General features: G+C 42.7%; 1 protein-coding gene across 5 annotated transcripts in view; it reads left to right on the forward strand.

The window, feature by feature from the left end:
• The window catches only part of ABI2 (abl interactor 2), a 109,611-nt gene that overhangs the window by 58,739 nt on the left and 31,407 nt on the right, over positions 1-19,465 (forward strand). For 3 of the 5 annotated variants that reach the window (XR_012905253.1, XM_075933797.1, XM_075933799.1), the window contains exons 2-3: positions 1,061-1,228; positions 11,913-12,089. Coding sequence is in view for 4 of the 5 variants with exons in the window: in XM_075933797.1 (XP_075789912.1) it covers positions 1,061-1,228; positions 11,913-12,089 (345 nt within the window). In the remaining variant the exon portion in view is untranslated. The remainder of the gene's footprint in view (positions 1-1,060; positions 1,229-11,912; positions 12,090-19,465) is intronic. The other 2 variants (XM_075933798.1, XM_075933800.1) reach the window with 1 other exon arrangement.

Consider the following 19,465-nt stretch of genomic DNA (forward strand, 5'->3'; position numbering starts at 1 on the left):
CTCCCTTCTCCCCTCTGCTTCCCTATCTTAACATCTGCTCTGTGGTACAGAAGGAACTGGGGGAAGGTTGACGACGTGCACATTGGCACATTCTCTGTGGCATCGGTACTGCTGCTAAAAAGTTCTGATTGTAAGCGCAGGGGTGCTAAGACACCTGCAGTGGAGCACCTTCAGGGACACCCATCTCGAAGAACGCCAGTTACTGTACAAGGTGCGTAACCTCTTTTTTTCTGTATGGCAGCATAATATTCTGTATTTTAGGCATTCACTGCAAGATCTAATTAAAGCAGACAAATTTGAGAGAGGAGTATTGGAATGTTATAATGGGCATTTTGCATGTATAAATGGATAAATGAACAATCATGAATTTATAAATATTGTAGCAGTTTTATGATTTAAATACTAGTCAGTACTTAGAGGTCTACTGATGAAAAGTGCTTTAGAAGTAGGCTTGGCAGAATTTGATTTTTATTTTATTGCGATTTTGATGATTAATATTGATTTTTATTTTAAAATGTCACTGATTTTTAACCATTTTAATTTTCACAATTGCAAGAAATTAAGGGTGGGAGTTACAGCAGTGCTGGCATCAGAGCTGCAGAGGTTTTCCAGCAGGGATTACAGAGGGGCCCCCGTGCTGCCAGAACCTTCAGGCACAAGGTGCAGGAAAAAGTGCGGTCCTGGGTTGGTAGAATAAATGTCTCTGGCCAGGACTTCAAGGAGGACAAGCTCCTAGACATTGAGGAGACCGTCTGCCTCCACACAGCCCTGGTTATGATTTGCAGAGATTCAGTATTATCAGTCCTGTGGCAGTGCAGGGAACCCTCAGTGATTCCACCATTACAGCCCTGCTTAATTGCTCCCATGACAGTGGGACTTCAGAGGGTTTCCTGTGCTGCTGCAGAGCTTATGACACCCAATTCCATGGAGGGGAAGAATAGGGTTGCACTTGTGATGACTGTTGCTCATGGATATGTTCTTGTCATTTAAATGCAATTCACACGGCAAACCTCTATGTCTGTCAGTTCCTTTTTAATAAATTTTTTTCCCCTGCTTTTAGTCAGCAGATAAGCAGCGAGCCTTAGAAGAAACCAAAGCCTACACAACCCAGTCCTTAGCAAGTGTAGCTTATCTGATCAACACATTGGCCAACAATGTTCTGCAGATGCTGGATATCCAGGCATCCCAGCTTCGTCGCATGGAATCTTCAATCAATCATATTTCACAAGTGAGAGTTTTTGCTTATATCATTCAGTATGTGTTGCTGAAATCATATAGGAGATACCACAGGGGTTTGACTTATCTAATCTTATGATGCATGATGTGGCTAAGGAAACACCGTTGGCATTAAATTACTGGGGCATCTTACTGCACTTGACTCACATTTGACTTAGATTCATATATATTTATAATTGTAGTTTATTATTTTTTCCTAAACCAAAATGTATATGTAGTATGAAGGTTTATTAAGAAATATGTACAGAATAGCGTATTAGGTGTGTCTGTTTCATATTTCAGATGAAGGCAAATAATCCCAAAAGGCATCTGGCAGAATGCCTTGGGACATCTCTCTCTAGCCCAGGGGTGGCCAACTAGTTAGAGACGAAGAGCCGAAATAGCTGTGAATAGAGTGCAAAGAGCCACGTATTATATACTCACTGCTTTTTATTTAGTTTTCTTTTGACATTGATTATGGAACATGGTAAATTTAAATAATGGGAAAACCAGGTATTTGAAAAAAGAATCTATTTACTTATTTATCAAATGAAGTACAAGAGTTGATGTTGAAATGCACTCAAGAATAGAGGATTTTCTTGTGAATTGTGCAAAACTCTGCATTCTTGATACAGTAAAACTCCATTGGTCTGGCATCCAATGCTCTGGCATTCCTGATGGTCCGGCACCATCAGGAACCCGGAAGTGCTCTGGGCAGCCGGACAATTGGAGCTGCTCTGCGCCCGGCTTCCCCGATTCAGCCGCTGCTGAAACTGACCAGCAGCTGTATCGGGGAAGCCGGGGGCAGAGCAGTTGGGGTGCTGTTGGGTTGGTCCCATACTGCTGCCCCTCGGGGCTGCAGGACCAACCCGGCAGCACCCCAGCTGCTCTGCCCCAGGCGTCCCCGATTCAGCCGCTGCTGAAACTGACCAGCGGCTGATTCTAGGAAGCCCGGGGCAGAGCAGGGGTAACTAGTTAACTTTTACCTAGTAAGTATCACTCGGCAAGATGATACTTAACAGATAATAGTTAACAGGTAGCAGCCTGTCGCGGGAGGATGGCTGCTGCAGCCCAGCTAGGCCCCCACGTGAGGCTGGTAGCTCACCCCACATGTCTGGCAGCTAGCCCCGTGTGGCTGTTGGCTAGAGTGGGCTGTTGTAACAGGATGGCTGAAGTCTGCACTACAGACGGCGTGGCCCCATCCTATCTGCTGGCCAGCGGAGGAGCAGAGCGCTGCTGGGGAGGGGGAACTGTGGTGATTCTCAGCGCCGGGCTGCCCACATGCAGCTGCAGCGCGAGGAGGCGGGAGCTGGCAGACAATTTTAAAGGGCTGTGGCAGCTCGGTTCCGGCTGCGTGTCCCCAGCGCAGCTAGGCCACGCCCCGCCGGCTCCAGTCCTGCCATGGCCCCAGCCCCCTCACCGGTGAGAGACCGCTCCAGGCCAACTGCCCGGCTCGCTGCGCCTGCCCTGTGCCCCATCTGGTTCCTGCTGCCCATTCCCCACGCCTCCCCTCCACCCCGGATCCCCTGCTCTTCCTCTGGCTCTGTGCCGCCCTTGCACCCTGAACCCTGCCCCCCCGATCCCTGCCCCCCCCAGCTTTGTGCTGCCCGTTCCCTGCACTGCCCCTAGACCCCAATCCCTCTGCCCCTCCCGTTCCCCACGTCCCATTCCCCGTGCCTCCACTGCACCCCGCACACTGCTCCCCCCCAATCCCTGAGTCCCTTCCCTGTGCCACTCCTGTCCCGCTCCCCCCACTGTTCCCTGCACCCCTCTGGCTCTGTGCTGTCCCTGCACCCTGTTTCCCCTGTGGGTCGGGAGTGAGGGGTGCTTGCCCATAGGGAGGACAGGCCAGTGAAAAGGCTGCTGTGACCCAGCAGGGAGTGAAAGGGGGTGTTCACTTGAAGCGCCTTTGCCTTTATGGGGAAAAAAAAAAAAAGAATGAAAATGCTATTTGCTATTTATAGGGCTAAAATGCTGGGGCAAAAATGAAAACAAACAAAAAAAAAACCCATTGCAAAATGCAAACATGTAAAAGAAAACAAAAAAAGGCGGGGGGGGGGAATGTTTTGCTTCGGGCAGCAAAAAACCTAGAGCTGTCTCTGGGGGAGGGGAAGAGGCTGGGCTGTGGGGAGAGAAGGGGAGGGGAAAAATATGGGGAAGGGACTTGTGCTGAGGGGAGGAGAGGGGAGGAGGTCAGGAGAAGAAGAAAAGGGAAGGCACCAAGGGACGGGTGCAGGAGAGAGAAATCCCAGGGGGCCAAGTGGAGACAATTAGGAAAAGGGCAGGAGGGGAGAACAGAGTGATGCTGGGAAAGGAGAGGGCAAGGGCACTGGGGACTAGAGGGGGGAGGGGAAGGTGCTGGGAGAAGGCTTGCAAGAAGGGGTGGGCATGAAGAAGGTGGAGATGGAGAGGGCACATGGTCATGAGGGGATTGGGGGCAGAGGGTGCTGAGGGGGTGGGTATCAGTGAAAAAGGGGGCAGGGGCAATGAGGGAAGGGGGAGGTGCCAGGACATTCTGGGAGTGAAGCAGAAGGGCAGACACCTGCAAGGGATGAACCAGCACCAGAGGAAAGAGGCAGGGCAGGTGTAGAGGGAGGTGTTAGAAGAGGGGATGAGGAGGGGTAGCTCACATGATCAGAGTAGGGCTACTGGAGGAGTGGGCACGGGGGGAGAGAAGGGCTGGTGGAGGGGGGCAGGTCGCAGGAGGGCTGAGGGCAGTGAGAGGGGCAGGAGTCAGGACAGCAGAGGAGGGTGAGAGGTTGCGGGGCAGCAGGCACCAGGGGAGGTGATGGAGCAAGGGGAGGAGACATGGCAGCAGAGGGAAAAGGTAGACATTTATAAGATATTTATTAATAACTTGGGTGATATTTATTAAGAACGTATTAGTAATTACTGTTCTTAATCTTATTAGGAATTTATGCCATTAAAAAAACACTTTTTGGCGGGGGAGGGTGGCCCTTTTTTGTCTGGTGTGTAAGGTTTTCCGTAATTTGTCGAGCCCTGTTCGTTACTATTTATGAAGAGCTTTGAGATCTTTATATAGTAGACATTATAGAAGTGGAAAGTACTATTTTGTCCAAGCTGATCAGTTTTTATGCGGCATATGTGAGAATCTTGTTATATTTTTTTCATGTTTATGCAAAGCAGCTTTTTTTAGGAATGCCGTCACATTTCCATTGGTTGTTTTTCTGAGAATACATGACTTTTATACTAATTGAAATGTGAATTTATTTTGTTGCCACTAGTACAAATGCAAAATGCTTCATTATTACGAAGAACTGCAAAATTACCTATGCTAAAAGGCAGAGGGAAATATATCTGCCAACATTTTGAGTGTTGCATTTATATAACAAAACCTAGCTAAACAATTTTTTTCAGAGTTTTTGGTGTCTTTTTAAATATGTGCTTCTTTTGTTGAGAGTGTAGCATTTCCTCTGAAGGACATTTTCAGTGCTTTCATGAGAAACTGATAACATAGTGAAGGTTTAACTGAGGACATTTGCAGCTGTGTTGAGCTGCTGCAGGGATATAAGTAGTCCAGTCTTTTAAACAACAATAAAATTCCTTGCCCCCAACTATCAATTACCATCATTTTTCATGCCAGTGTCATGGGTGTAATCATTTACAGTGCAAAGGTACTTTAAATTCATTTATACAAAGTTCTCTGGAAAGGCACACATAATATATGCATTGTTTGAATTTCAGCATTCAGAGACAAATTAATCCTATTATATGAATGGTACAGCATTGCCTTTCAAATATAATTTGACTTCCATATATGTTTTTAAAATTTGTTTTCATTTCATAAACCATATCCATATGAAATAATAAAGAGAGAATTCTTGTCCAGGAGCTTTGATTATACCTTCTATTTCAGGGCAATTACAAAGATTTTGCAAGAAACTGCTTTTCTTTTCCGGTTTAAAGATGCCAATCATAATGTTGTTAAAAAGTGCTAGTTGGAATACTTCGCATATACAAAAAACAGGACTATGTAGCACTTTAAAGACTAACAAGATGGTTTATAACAAGACTAACACGGCTACATCTCTCTTACTATTTCACATATACAAGAAAGTCAAAAGATTTTAATTCAGAATAGCCACCTCTTCCTTCAATTCATGTATGGCTGTACTGCAGAGTACTTAATATCTTGATCACTTCAGACTGATCCTTAGGTCTGAAAGAGCCTGTAGTACAAAATGTGAGATAAAGATGAGCTAATTTTCCTTTAATTCTAAAGAGGGAAGAACTGAATCTCGGGTGGCCTGTCATCCAGAATTTAGAAGACAAGTGCTGTCCAAACAATATTTTGAAGAATAAGACTACAGGATGCCCCCGACTTGCGATGCAGTCGGTTCCTGGGGAAGTGTTGCAAGTTGGGGGGGGGGGGGGGGACTCAGAACTCAGGTGGTCACAAGTACCTGGCATTTTAAGTAAGAAAATGTTTCAAAATTGCCTGAAGTGCAGTTCTCTTCTGAAAAGACACTTATTTAAAAAAGTGATCTTCTGGAGATCCATGCTCATTGTGGTCAACTGATTTAAATGCCAAATATGAACAAATTATTTTTTCTAAATTCCAAGCCTGCAAACTTAATCTAAGCGTGGAGATTAATTTTGACAGTCATTTGAGTATTTCATATTATAGGTCCCTACTCAGGAAAGCATCCCTTTCTCCTAATTAGGTCATGGTTTTTACTTGTGTTGTGTTTCCTAGCATGCAGAAAGCTTAAACCCTAAATATGTGGGTTCTATAGACAGCAATTTATAATTATAAATATATCTAAATATAACATTTAGTTTAGCTGTTCATGTTCATGTTGACTGGTTACACATAACCTCAGGACAGGATGCAGGGATAAAATTTCTTGACACTTTAAATAACCATTTCTTAGAGCAGCTGGTTCTGGAACCCACAAGGGGAGAGGCAATTCTTGACTTAGTCCTAAATGGAGCACAGGGTCTGGTCCCAGAGGTGAATATAATTGGACCTCTTGGAAATAGTGAGCATAATATAATTACATTTAACATTCTGGGGCTGGAGAAACAGATGTGGTTGCCTCATCTCAAAAAAGATATCTTGGCATTGGAAAAAGTTCAGAAAATGGCTAAAATGATTGACTGACTGGGCGGGGCTGATTCATCACCTCTGAAGCTGTGTTGCAGTGCAGTTTAGAAGGAGCCCTAGCAGGCAGGGAGGCTGATTCAGGAATGGCTGCTGGCTGGTAAGTCTCCTGGCCAGAGCCTGTCTCTGGCACCCCAGTCCCTCTCTCCCCCATACCTCTGCTCCCTATGCCACATATCCAAATCCTCTGCCCCCCTCCTGTATCCATATCCCCTTCCAAAGTCCTCCCCCAGATTACAGTCCCCTCCTGACCTAGCTCACAACCCAAATCCCTGCATTCCCTTCTGTACCCCAATTCCCTGCCCTAGCTCACAGTCTAACCCCCTGCACCTAGTCCAGTGCCCCAGATCGACCACTTTCAAATACTTGGAATGGCCCTCCATCAAAAATTATTGCCCACCCCATGGCTAGTGTATTAAGCTTAGTTTGCATTTTTATTTTCTAGCTAATCTGCTTTTAACTGTTTACTGTCCTTTATAATCATGTAACATCTATCTTTTGTAGTTAATAAACTTTTTTTTGTTTTAGTCTAAACCAGTGAGTTGGAATGAAAAATCATAGCTCGGGGGGGAAAGGCTAGTACACAAACCTTTCCATATTGCAGGAGAAGGGGGAGAGGCAAACTGCTCTGCCCCGCCTCTTCCCCAAGTCTGCCGCTCGTTAGTTTCAGCAGCGGCGGACTTGAGGAAGCGTCAGGGCAGAGCAGCTGGGGTGCTGCTGGGTTGGTCCCGCAGTGCCGCCCTTTGCCTCGCCCCCTCTCCTCCGCCGCCGCTTGCAGCCCCAGCTGGCCTGTAGCAGGTGGCTGCGTGGGGCTTTCCACTGCCTCCCTGCAAAACGGTGGAGGGTTCGCCCCTCACCACCCCCAACCCCTAGCTGGCCGCAGTGCAGGTCCCGGCAGACCTGTCATGGGTAAAATCACCTTCTCCTCTCTTCCCCTTCCCTTTCCCAGCCCAGCTCGTGAGCGTGCGTGGGGCTCACAGGAGCTCCAATTGTCTGGCTGGCTGGAGCACTTCTGGGTTGCAGTTGGTGCTGGACTATCAGGAGTGCCAGACCACTCGATGCCAGACAATTAGAGTTTTACTGTATTTCTGTTTCCTTGATTGCAGGTTAATTTGAGTTGTCAGTTTCTCATATAATCAACTTCCTCAGTTGCAAGATAGTTGTTTTATGAACGTAAGATACTACATCTACAACAGTGTCCCAACCAAGCATGTTAGTTTATTGAAAAATCTCTGTGTGCAAAATCTTTGCAGGTATATGGTATGTGGTATATTTTACCATGAGTGAGTGCAACAGTCAGAGCTCAGTTTTTCAGTAGTTCTTCTATATAAGAGATAAAGATGCATTCTTGGATTGCCATGCAATCCCATTGGATTATTTTCTGCTTTAATAAGTTTTAAAGCATTTCATTATTTGATAACTATAGCAGTGCTTCAGCTAATACAGGATTCCTCAAGGAAGCCTGATGTACAGGCAGTCCCCGGGTTACATGGATCCAACTTACATCGGATCCCTACTTACAAACGGGGTGAGGCAACCCCGCACTAGCTGCTTTCCCCCAGCAGACCAGGGAGACGCGAAGCTAGCGCCCCCCCCAGCAGACCAGGCAGACGCGGAGCGGCTTTTCTCAGCAGACACCTCAGCTTGAGAATAAAGGACTGAGGGAAGTGAGGTGTGGGAGAATAAAACTGAGCTCTGGAGAAATGTTTGGCTAGAGTTTCCCCTACAATATGTACCAGTTCCGACTTACGTACAAATTCAACTTAAGAACAAACCTACAGTCCCTATCTTGTACGTAACCCGGGGACTGCCTGTATTTATACTTTTAGTAAACTTTATTTAATTCATGGAAAAAAGTTTCATCAGTGGCAAGATGATATCTCTTACAAAAGTTAAGTCTCTGGCCCAGATTATGACTAAGCAAAGTAAGAACAAATAATTTAAAATCGTTCTCCCATCAGAAAAAAAGGATAGTGCTTTACATTTAATTACCTTTAATGTGGAGAGGTCTCCTGCAAAGTTCTGCAATATTTTATTTTTAAATTTATACTGGCTCAGTCATCTCATTGGCAATCAATGAATTACAAACTTTTAATTCAATTTTAGATAATAGTGAGGACCTCTGCACAGTGTTGATACTCTGGACAGTGTCTTCTGTTTTTTTATGTGCAAGAAAAGGACAAGAAAGACTTTAGCAACTCACTGTATTGGAGTATTTCCATAGATAATTTTTGAACAAAGGAACTGAAGCCTTTGTTCTGTTCCTGGCAAAATATTAGTTACATGACATGGAAAATATGATGTATTGTGGGATCAACAGTGTCCAAATTAGAGGATAATGTAAAAGATAGCATTGCAAACAAGGCCTTAGTGTTAGTGTTATCATAGTGCCTAGGCCCCAGGTATGGACCTATATTCCTTTTTGTTAGATTGCTATGCAAACAGGAGAAAGTACTTAGGACTGAAACATTAATTCACTGTATCAGTTAAATTTCATAAAATATGCTGTGATATTTTTTTCTTTATACCTAAAATGGAGAAAGAAAATAAACTGTTAAATTTAACTGTGTGCAAGAATTAACTTCCTTTTAAACTTGTAATTGGTTTAGAGGAGAGATGGTGTTGGATCAAATGGATTGGAAAAAGGATTTAAAGGAATGTATCCCTTCAAGGAGCTTAGTAGGGGAGTTTGGGGCCTCCTACATCTGGGAGTGCAGGAGTCTACTCCACTTACTGTCGCACTGTTCAACTACATCCATTGCTTCTTGTCTGTCTTCTGGCAGCAACAGGCAAATTATTTGCTGTTTGTAGGGCCAGTGTTTTCCCTCCTCTGAATATTGGTATATATAGCTCTGAAGAAAGTCTTGCTAAAATTGTTTGGAAATTAGTGTATCTGCTCTGAAAAGTTACCATATTCATGGAATTTTAGGGTTCCACGTCTGCTGTTGCTAGCTGATTTCTTTTATGACATGTTCAGTTTACCAGTAAAACTATACAAGTTGAACCTCTCTGGTCCGGCGCTCTGGGTTTTGCACGGGTCAGGTCCCAAAGAGTTTGCTGAACCATGGGAGGTTAATATGGCCGAGCAGCACTACCATCACTTCCATTGCTTACTGGGTTCTTTGAAGACATTTGGGGTGAACTAGAGCTAAAGAACAGTACAGAGCACTGAGAACCAGGACTAGTGGCTGTAAACCAATTTTTACAGGACTGTGCATAACTTGACCACATCCCTTCCCCCATTTCCCTACTGCCTCTCCTCCTCTTCCTCCCCCCCTGCCCCCCTTCCCCCGCATAGGGTTGTCAGGTGTCTTGTTTTGAACCGGACAGTCTGGTATTTGAGGGTTCTGTCGGGGGCGGGGGGGGGGGGGGGGGGGTGGAATTAAGAAAATACCAGACATATAAAATATCCAGGATTTTCTAATTAGGTAAGTTTTATTATTATTAGGAGTATCAGTACCTACTTGTGAACTGCCTGGCTGGTAGACACGCTCACGCTGCATGAGTGTGTCTGCCAGCCAGGCAGTACGCAACTACGCAAGGTGGGGGGCGGGGCTGGAACGGGAGGGAATCCCCAGGGCCAGCCTCACTCGTGCTTCTCTGGGACCTTGTGCAGGACAGACAGCGCCCCAGCATCTGTGTGCGCTCAAGTCAGTCCTGCTCCCCTCTGGCCGATTCTCTCCCCCCGCTTCCCTCCTCTGGGTAGCCCCGCTCCCCCCAACCACCTCTCAGCCAACCCCGCTTCCCATCGGCCGGTCCCCCCCACACCCAATCTCCCTTGGCCAGCCCCTCTACCCCCAACCAGCCCTGCTTCCCGCCGGCCAGTTCTCCCCCAGCCCTCCCGATCTCCTACAGCCAGCTCCGCTTCTCCCGACCACCTCACGGCCAGCCCTGCTTCCTGCCAGCCAGTTCCTCCCCCTGGCCAGCTCCGCTCCCCCTGACCCTTTCCATCGCCCCCGGCCAGTCCTGCTGCCCTTGATCTCCCTCGGCCAACTCCACTCCCCCCAACCTCCTCCCGGCCTACTTCCTGCCAGTCGGTCTCTCCCCCCCCCCCCCCCCCCGCCCTGATCTCTCCTGGCCAGCCCTGCTTTCCGCCAGCCGGTCCTGTCCCCCCCACAGCCAGCCAGTCCCGCTCCCCTCCTGGCTGGTGTCTTTCCTCCCCCCCTCCCCCCATCTGAGATTAGGTGTGTCCGGTATTTTTTTTTTTAAGTCACCTGGTAACCCTACTCCAGCCCCTGTTCAATCAGTTAACTGGTTAAACCTAATGTTTAACCTTTTAACTAATTAAACAAGGTCTTACATCCCTACTATGAAGATGAATACATGTAAAGAATAAATCTGTTGCTGCACATGTTCTCTGGCTAAATAGGACTTTGTATAAACATGACTTCTTTCCCTCTTAACTTTGCAAAGTTAGTCAGTTGCCATTCACAAACACTACATTCATGTTTAAAATACTAACAAAAAAGAGACACTGTAGAAATCACAATGAGAGTGATTTTGATGGAGCCCCACAAAGCAAAAACTTTGTTCAGTATTTATTTCCTCACATGAAATTCCAGATTTTAGGTCAGCAATGCGTTTGCCCAGTACTGTATATTGGTTTCAAGTGCTTGTCTTGATTTGGTTCTTTGTCTTTGACAATACCTTCACAAGTTTGTCTTCACGTTGCATTGTTTTTTCCTAGTCATGTCCCCAGTCACTTAGGTCACTGACTGATGCATGCAAGGGACTGAAGCCTCTGCTAGTGTAACTCCATTTTCTTCACAATAATTAAAGTAGAATTTGGTCCACAATGTCATCTGTAATACTTAGGTACAATGGGATAAGTCAAAGACGTGGCATCTGGCTTTTACTTCATAGTTCCTTGTGGTTTTGTTGTTGTTGTTCTACCATAATAGTCATTGCTGTGCACGTAGGGTGGGATTTTCAGAAGTGCTAGTTTTGGCCCTAATACTGCTCTCGTTGAAGTCAGTGGATGTTTTAACTTTGGCTACACTGGGAATAGCTAGATAAGTGCTCAGCACTTTCAAAAATTGACCTTTCATGCACAGTAAACTCTGTATAGTAACTGAGAAACCTATTCTGATTTTTCTGAACAATATTATCCTTTTTGATACCATTGCATTTGACAAAACAAATTAATTATGTCAAAGATTTGTATTACAGGACGTGCAAAAACTGGGGAAAAACACACTGGGAAAAAGCTTTTGGGTCTTATCAGAGTTAAAGATCTTTTGGAGGGTGACTATTAAGTTATAAATACTCATTTAACATTTTGAATTGCTGTCAAAGTATAGAAATTATTAAATGAAACTAATAATGGCTACTAATAGAGTAGAAACATTAGGAGGGATTTTGCGTAATTGTAAAGGGTTCTAGTGAAATCAGAAGAAGGTGACTTTTAACAGTAGTTGAACAAAAGCAGTTGAAACAGAATTTACTCAGCAAATGTTCATACTGATGTATCTGTGTACAGCAAGTTATAAAAACATGGAGCCAAACCCATTTTCTAATTCCAAATGTGCACTTCATATTCAATAGTATTGGTAAATGCATTCATGTTTTGCAGACAGTGGACATTCATAAAGAGAAAGTTGCTAGAAGAGAAATTGGCATTTTGACTACGAACAAAAACACTTCAAGAACCCACAAAATCATTGCACCAGCCAACCTGGAGCGTCCAGTTCGCTACATTAGAAAACCTATTGATTATACAATTCTAGATGATATTGGACATGGAGTGAAGGTAGGTGATGTTATAAAACACTCTTAAATTACTGTACAGTTTCAAAATGTAATGACCTGATATAGTGACTTGTTCCTATCTTCCACATTGCAGCATGGTTTTTCTCAATTTCTGAGAAAAATGGATTTAAGAGGAATCCCCTGTCCAGTTTAACCTTGCAGACCGTTTTATCTCTGACTCTGGATATGCATGTGACCATGGAACTCATCTGGGGCCCAGATAAATCTGCTTACTTGGACAGAGGCTGATACCTTTGCCCTTGTTTGAATAATTTGTCTGGAGGTACCTGAGTAATGAGGTTATTAACCTTCTGTCCCTTCCCTGCTTGAGTTACTGCCTCAAAATGCATTAATTGACCCATGTGTAATATTATTAGTGCCATTCTGTGGCTCACTAGCAGGAGGCATTTATGTAAAAGGTAGCAGTGAATAATCTTTAGTTTTAGTTTAAGAGAATTGTAACATGACTGACATCTCATGAGTTTTCTGAAGCTAAAGACTGCCATCTGGGCCATCCAGTTATGTCTTTTCAGGAATACTTTAAAATACAGATTTGTAAATAAAATCTTAGCAGATGTGGATTTATAATTGTGCTACTAGGAAACCATTTGAATATAAAAGAGGACAGTAAACATTTTTTGTGAAAGAAAGAAATATAAATAATATGAAGAATCACTTACAAAACACACAAATTAACAAATCCACAGAACTTTCAAAATCATGAGGCAATAACATGCTTTAAATTGATTTCAAAATTTCCTGTGCTTGACATGAATTTCATTATTTATTACAAGTACCAGAGGGGTAGCCGTGTTAGTCTGAATCTGCAAAAGCGGCGAGGGCTCACTCATGGGATACTTTTAGTTTAGGTTAATATTCCAGATTAGTGTTCTGCTTCAGCAAACTGGAACTCTAGTAATATGTGTAAAACAAAGTTTACGCCAATCCAAATTCTCATCACAATGAGGATGCCTTTTGGTACCTAGTGTAAATTCACTTGTAAAGTTAATCCACTTGGAACCCAACGCTCACACTGTGGGGAAAATGTTGACCCTTTGATTGTTTAACAGTGGGAAAACTTCAGTGATTGTGCTCTCTCATGAATTGTCCAAACAGTTGGTTGTTTAGTTACCTAGTTAAATTTGAGATATATGAAAGCTGTTTGATTAATCAGTGTGTCTATTAAAAGTTTCATCTTGAAAATCTTTTGTTCATGGCACATTCTGCTTTAATCACTCTTTCTATAATCTATTGATACATTATTTTGTTGATGCTGAATGCTTAACTTTTTCTTTCTTTTTTCCTTTCTCTTCATATCCTGAAGTTCCAACTAACCTTTCAATGCTTTTTCTCCTTACCTCTTTTATTTGCTCCATGTATGCATTAAGTGGTTGCTTAGATTTAAGGTAAGAAACCCCAGGGCTGGATTTCCATTCTTATTCTTTAGAGACTATTACACATGGGGAGAGATTTGAAATTAGCATGTCACTAACATTTAAAAAAAAAGAATAAACCATTTCTTCTCCCTCTTTATGTTCCCTACCTTCAGTCTCAGTATGATTTCACTGTGAATAGATGTTTTGCAGTATAAGTGGATGGATTTCATGTAGTTAATATTTGCAGTTGAAATAGTGTATTTACATTGAATAGAAATAAATGGTATATAAATGAGTAGTTAGCCGAATTTAAACCTCCCCTTGTGTAATACTCTTTTTATCCTATATACGGTATAATTTAGTATTCACTTTGTGCCCAGTATTGTAATGTAAAATTACTCAGAGACATTCAGGCTGTGTTGCAAAATCAAAAATAATTGTTATATTAAAATTTGCATTTTTTAAAGTTGTAGTATCACACAGTTATTTCAATAAATGTCAAAGTTACTCTTTTTGTAAAATGCTGTAGTTGTAGAGGTTAACTTGTACAGATATTTTCTCAGACTTGCTAGTATCACTATGAAAAATATTAAAGCACTTTTAAAAATATCAGATTGCTTTTACACTGAATCTCTTCAACATGGCAACCTTGGGAAGCAGGGTATGCTAGAGTAAATAATTTTCTGGGCCGGGGGAAGTATGGGTACTGAGCATGAAGGGATGGGAGTGGGGCATTTATCTGGCACCCTGCTCCCAGGGACACACATGGTTCCACACTTCCTGCTGCTTCCAGGCACTGTCTGCTGCTATGGGAGTGGTGGGGAAAAGCCTCAGGGGAAGTGCATTGCTGTGCTGCCGTTCCCCCAGCTGGGGGATGGAGGGAGTTGCAGTGCACAGAGCTGCTTCCTCCTTCGCCTGTCAGGATGTGTACCATGGGTGTTCTCTGATTAGGGACCCCCCGGAGTATGGAGATTGAAGTGTAGCATGTCACTTATTTAGCAGTATTATGTTAACTAATCAATGTACTTAGACTACAGTCCTGCAGACTACTATGTGAATACTCCTAGGTGAGCCTAAGGCCAGTTCTACCCTACAAACTTACTTGGGTATAAGTATGTTCCTCCGGGAGGTGAGCAAGCCAAACCCTTGAGTGATGCATTTATGCCAATCTAACCTTTGGCATAGACTGCACTATCCTGACAAAGCTACTGCCTCTAGCAGAAGTGGACTAAGTACACTGATGGGAGAAGTTCTCTCTTAGGTGTAGTACAGTAAACCTATCAAAGCAGGAAATCAGGATAGTAGTTTGCATGGTTTATTCTTGACAAATCTATGTAGGCTATTACTTACTACCTTATCTTCTAGCTGCTTATAAAATGACTGCCTAATTTATTGCAATATCTTTCTAGGTATCAAAGTTAGTACAGCATTTGTAATACAATCATAATGCATTTTTAATACTGAATTTCCTGAAGAGAAATTCTGTATAAAAATCCTATTCTTGGTGTAGTAAGTTTGAGTGATTTGGAAAAGCAGCTGGCAGATTTTTAAAGTTTTCATTACTTTCCTCAAAGTAATGTAATCATATAAAAGTATCGTATGTTCACTTCATTATAGATAAGGGCTGCCAGGTCCTTTTCCCTTTTGCAGTTTTCCTTTTTTTTTTTTTTTTTTTTTTTTTTTGCCGTTTTAGATTAAGTAGAAATTCTTCTATATCTGGAACTTGAATGATGCTAGCATATTTTCCTGCATTGTGTAGGGCAACTTAGAATTTTGAAATTACTTGTCAAAGAACATCCTTGATCTCAAGCTTGATCAGGCCAACTATAGCATGTCAGACAATCTTTTGTTGCCAGATTTGTGGAGGGGTTTTTAAACAAGGCTATGTGGTATATTGGTCTTTCAGGTTTAACAGTCCATTTATTCTAACTTGCATTTAAAAATCCTGGGTGAACAGACTGCCCATGTGATTTTGAAGCTGCAAGTGAAAAGTGATTTCTGTAGTCATGTAAATACAATTGTGTTGCAGTTGTGCCCTATTTTGGAGGAGATTACATACATAATACCTTAGCATTTATTGTTTCTTTTCAAATGTTAATCTTAGGCTTTGGTACCAAGAAATTGGCACTGGTTTAACTAACTGGATTCAAACTGATTTAGTTATAACAGTGCAAACATCTTGTTTAGACATTTGTGTTAATGTGAGTGGCTTATTTTGATTTAATGTTAAGAGAATTTTAATCCACTTCAGCTAAAACAAAATAAAGCTTGCTAAACTGAACTTAAATTTTCACACAGCTGCTTGAACCAGTCTAATTAAACCAATTAAGTCCCACATTGTAGTTGAGACAGTTTTCCCATCACTCTGTTAGGTGGACATGATACAGAGAGGTTTGCTTGCCTTCCTCTGGCTCAACATACACACCCTGTCAAGTGAGTTAACTCAGAAGTTTCTGGATCCTGGTCAAAAACTCAGTCAGCTGACTGTACAAACAGTAGATAAGAGCTGAGGTGGATTGGGAAGGTCATTTTTCTCTCAGCAAGAGGTTGGTTTTGCTGATGTCAGGTATCAGATCACTCCAGCATCTGATAGCTGTTTAAAATACCTGAAGGTAATTCTCAGAGTATATTTGGGGAAAGGGCCATTCATTTTATTCCCAGTCTGTAAGTAAAAAGTGATATACTATCTACATTATGGAAGAGGGATAGTTTGCTTGAATGTCTTTGAAAATCTTGAGTTTGATTTACTATATAATGTGTGAAAATATCTTTTTAAGGATATTTAGTCTATGTAGTTTTCTATATGCACTTACTAATGTAGAATCTGAATGCTTTCCAGGAATGCAATAAGCAGAGTGATTTTGTATGCCACATGTTTGTTCTCTTTTCTTCTCCCCAGAGGGTGAAGTATGTGTAGTAGGTTAGCTATGACTTCTTTTCTGAAGAGTGCCTCTACTTGAGACCTTATCCTTATATGTATCCTTTATTTAACGAAAAGCTCTCTATTGACAAGTTCACTGCCATTTGCAACTAAAGGATCATGATGTTTAAAATAGATCTTGCAGCTAATGCTTCAGATCTATAGACAGTTGTCAACATACCATGTGAATACACAATATACCTGTGCAATTGTAGGGACTTGTAGTATATCTGATTAGATGTTAGTAAGACTAAAAAATACATCTATGTAGCTTAAAATATTTGTTCACTAGTGGACTTACTTGTCGTTGCCCGGATCCTTCAGGGTAGAAGACTGGCCGTGTGGGGGGTCAGGGCAGGGCTTTGGTGATGTTGGGAGGCAGTGCAGGAGGCTGGAGGGGTGTGTGTGTGTGTGTGTGTGTGTGAGAGAGAGGGTGAGGAAGGGCTTGGAGAGGGAAGGGGAGGGGGCCCACGTCCGACAAGACTTTTCTCTTGCACCAGTTCCACACACACCCTGGTCACCAGAGGCCTTTTTTCTATCTTCTTCCATAGGATGGGGAGGAGGAAGGGTTTGGGGTGGTGGGCTACTTAGTTGGTGTGCTAGCAGGCAAGGTGACAGAGCCCCAGCCCTGCTGGCCACTCCCTTGGTGATATGGCTGCACCCAGTGGACACTCTGCAAGATAGTGCTCACCAGTGGGCTCGCTGGGTTAGGTTAAAAGGGGTTAAAAGAAGGGTAATGTCATGCTGGGGGTCTACTACAGGTCACCTATCCAGGTAGAAGAGGCGGATGAGGCTTTTTTTAAACAACTAACAAAATCATCCGAAGCGCAGGATTTGGTGATGATGGGGGACTTCAACTATCCAGATATATGTTGGGAAACTAATACAGCGGGACACAGTCTATCCAATAAGTTCTTGAACTGCATTGAAGACAACTTTTTATTTCAGAAGGTTGAAAAAGCTACTGGGAGGGTGGGGGAAGCTGTTCTAGATTTGATTTTAACAAATAGGGAGGAAGTGGTTGAGAATTTGAAAGTAGAAGACAGCTTGTGTGGAAGTGATCATGAAATCATAGAGTTCATGATTCTAAGGACTAGTAGAAGGGAGAACAGTAAAATAGAGACAATGGAAGGCAGATTTTGGTAAGCTCAGAGAGCTGGTACTACATAAGGTCCCACGGGAAGCAAGACTAAAGGGAAAAACAACTGAAGAGAGTTGGCAGTTTTTCAAAGGGACATTATTAAGGGCTCAAAAGCAAGCTATTCTGCTGTGTAGGAAAGAGAGAAAGTATGGCAAAAGACTGTCTTGGCTTAACCAGGGGATCTTGCATTATCTAAAAATAAAAAAGGAGTCATATAAAAAGTGGAAACTAGGATATATTACAAAGGATGAATATAATAAGCAAACAATACAGGTATGCAGGGGCAAGCTTAGAAAGGCAAAGGAACAAAACGAGTTCATACTAGCCACAGTCATAAAGGGAAACAAGAAGAATTTCTATAAATATATTGGAAGCAAGAGGAAGACCAAAGACAGGGTAGGCCCATTGCTCAGTGAGGAGGGAAAAACAGTAACAGGAAACTTGGAAATGGGAGAGGTACTTAAAGACTTCTTTGTTTCGGTCTTCACCGAGAAGTCTGATGAAGGAATGCCTAACATAGTGAATGCTAGTGTGAAGGGGGTAGGTTTAGAAGATAAAATAAAAAAAAGAACAAGTTAAAAATCACTTAGAAAAGTTTGATGTCTGCAAGTCACCAGGGCCTGATGAAATGCATCTTAGAATATTCAAGGAGCTGATAGAGGACGTATCTGAGCCTTTAGCTATCATCTTTGAAAAATCATGGAAGACAGGAGAGATTCTAGCAGAATGGAAAAGGGCAAATATAGTGCCCATCTATAAAAAAGGGAAATAAGAGTAACCCAGGTAACTATAGACTGTGTGCCAGGAAAGATAATGGAGCAAGTAATTAAGAAATTCATCTGAAAATACCTGGAAGAAAATAAGGTGATAGGTAACAGCCAGCATGGATTTGTAAATAACTACTTATGTCAAACCAATCTGATAGCTTTCTTTGATAGGATAACAAGTCTTGTGGATAAGGGAGAAGCAGTGGATGTGGTATACCTAGACTTTAAAAAGGCATTTGATATGGTCTTGTGTGACTTTCTTATCAATAAACTAGGCAAATACCACTTAGATGGGTCTTCTATAAGGTGGGTGCATAATTGGCTGGATAACCATTCTCAGAGAGTAGTTAACGGTTCAATCATGCTGGAAGGGCATAACAAGTAGGGTTCTTCAGGGGTCTGCTTTGCGACCGGTTGTGTTCAATATCTCCATCAACAGTTTAGATATTGGCATAGAGAGTACGCTTATCAAGATTGCAGATGATATGAAACTGAAAGAGGTTGCAACTGCTTTGAAGGATAATTCAAAATGATCTGAACAAACTGGAGAAATGGTCTGAGGTAAATAGGATGAAGTTCAATAAGGACAAATGCAAAGTACTCCACTTATGAAGGCACAATCATTTTCACACATACAAAATGGGAAGCGAATGTCTAGGAAGGAAAGGGAGAAAGGGATCTGGGGGTCATAGTGGAGCACAAGCTAAATATAGCAAATAGTGTGACACTGTTGTGAAAAAAATCAAACATGATTCTGGGATGCATTAACAGGAGTGTTGTGAGCAAGACACGAGAAGTCATTCTTCCACTTTACTCTGTGCTGATTAGACCTCAGTTGGAGTATTGTGTCCAGTTCTAAGCACCACATTTCCAGAAAGATGTGGAGAAATTGGAGAAGGTCCACAGAAGAGCAACAAGAATGTGAGCTATGAGGGAAGACTGAAACTAATGGGCTTGTTTAGTTTGGAAAGGAGAAGACTGAGAGGGGGACATGATAGCAGTTTTCAGGTATCTAAAAGGGTGTCACAAGGAGGAGGGAGAAAAATAGTTGTTCTTGGCTTCTGATGCTTAGACTGCAGCAAGGGAGGTTTAGGTTGTACATTAGGAAAAACTTCCTACCTGTCAGGGTGGTTAAACACTGGAATAAGTTGCTTAGGGAGGTTGTGGAATCTC

Source organism: Pelodiscus sinensis, chromosome 7 (assembly GCF_049634645.1).
Source record: "Pelodiscus sinensis isolate JC-2024 chromosome 7, ASM4963464v1, whole genome shotgun sequence".
Taxonomy (NCBI): domain Eukaryota; kingdom Metazoa; phylum Chordata; order Testudines; family Trionychidae; genus Pelodiscus; species Pelodiscus sinensis.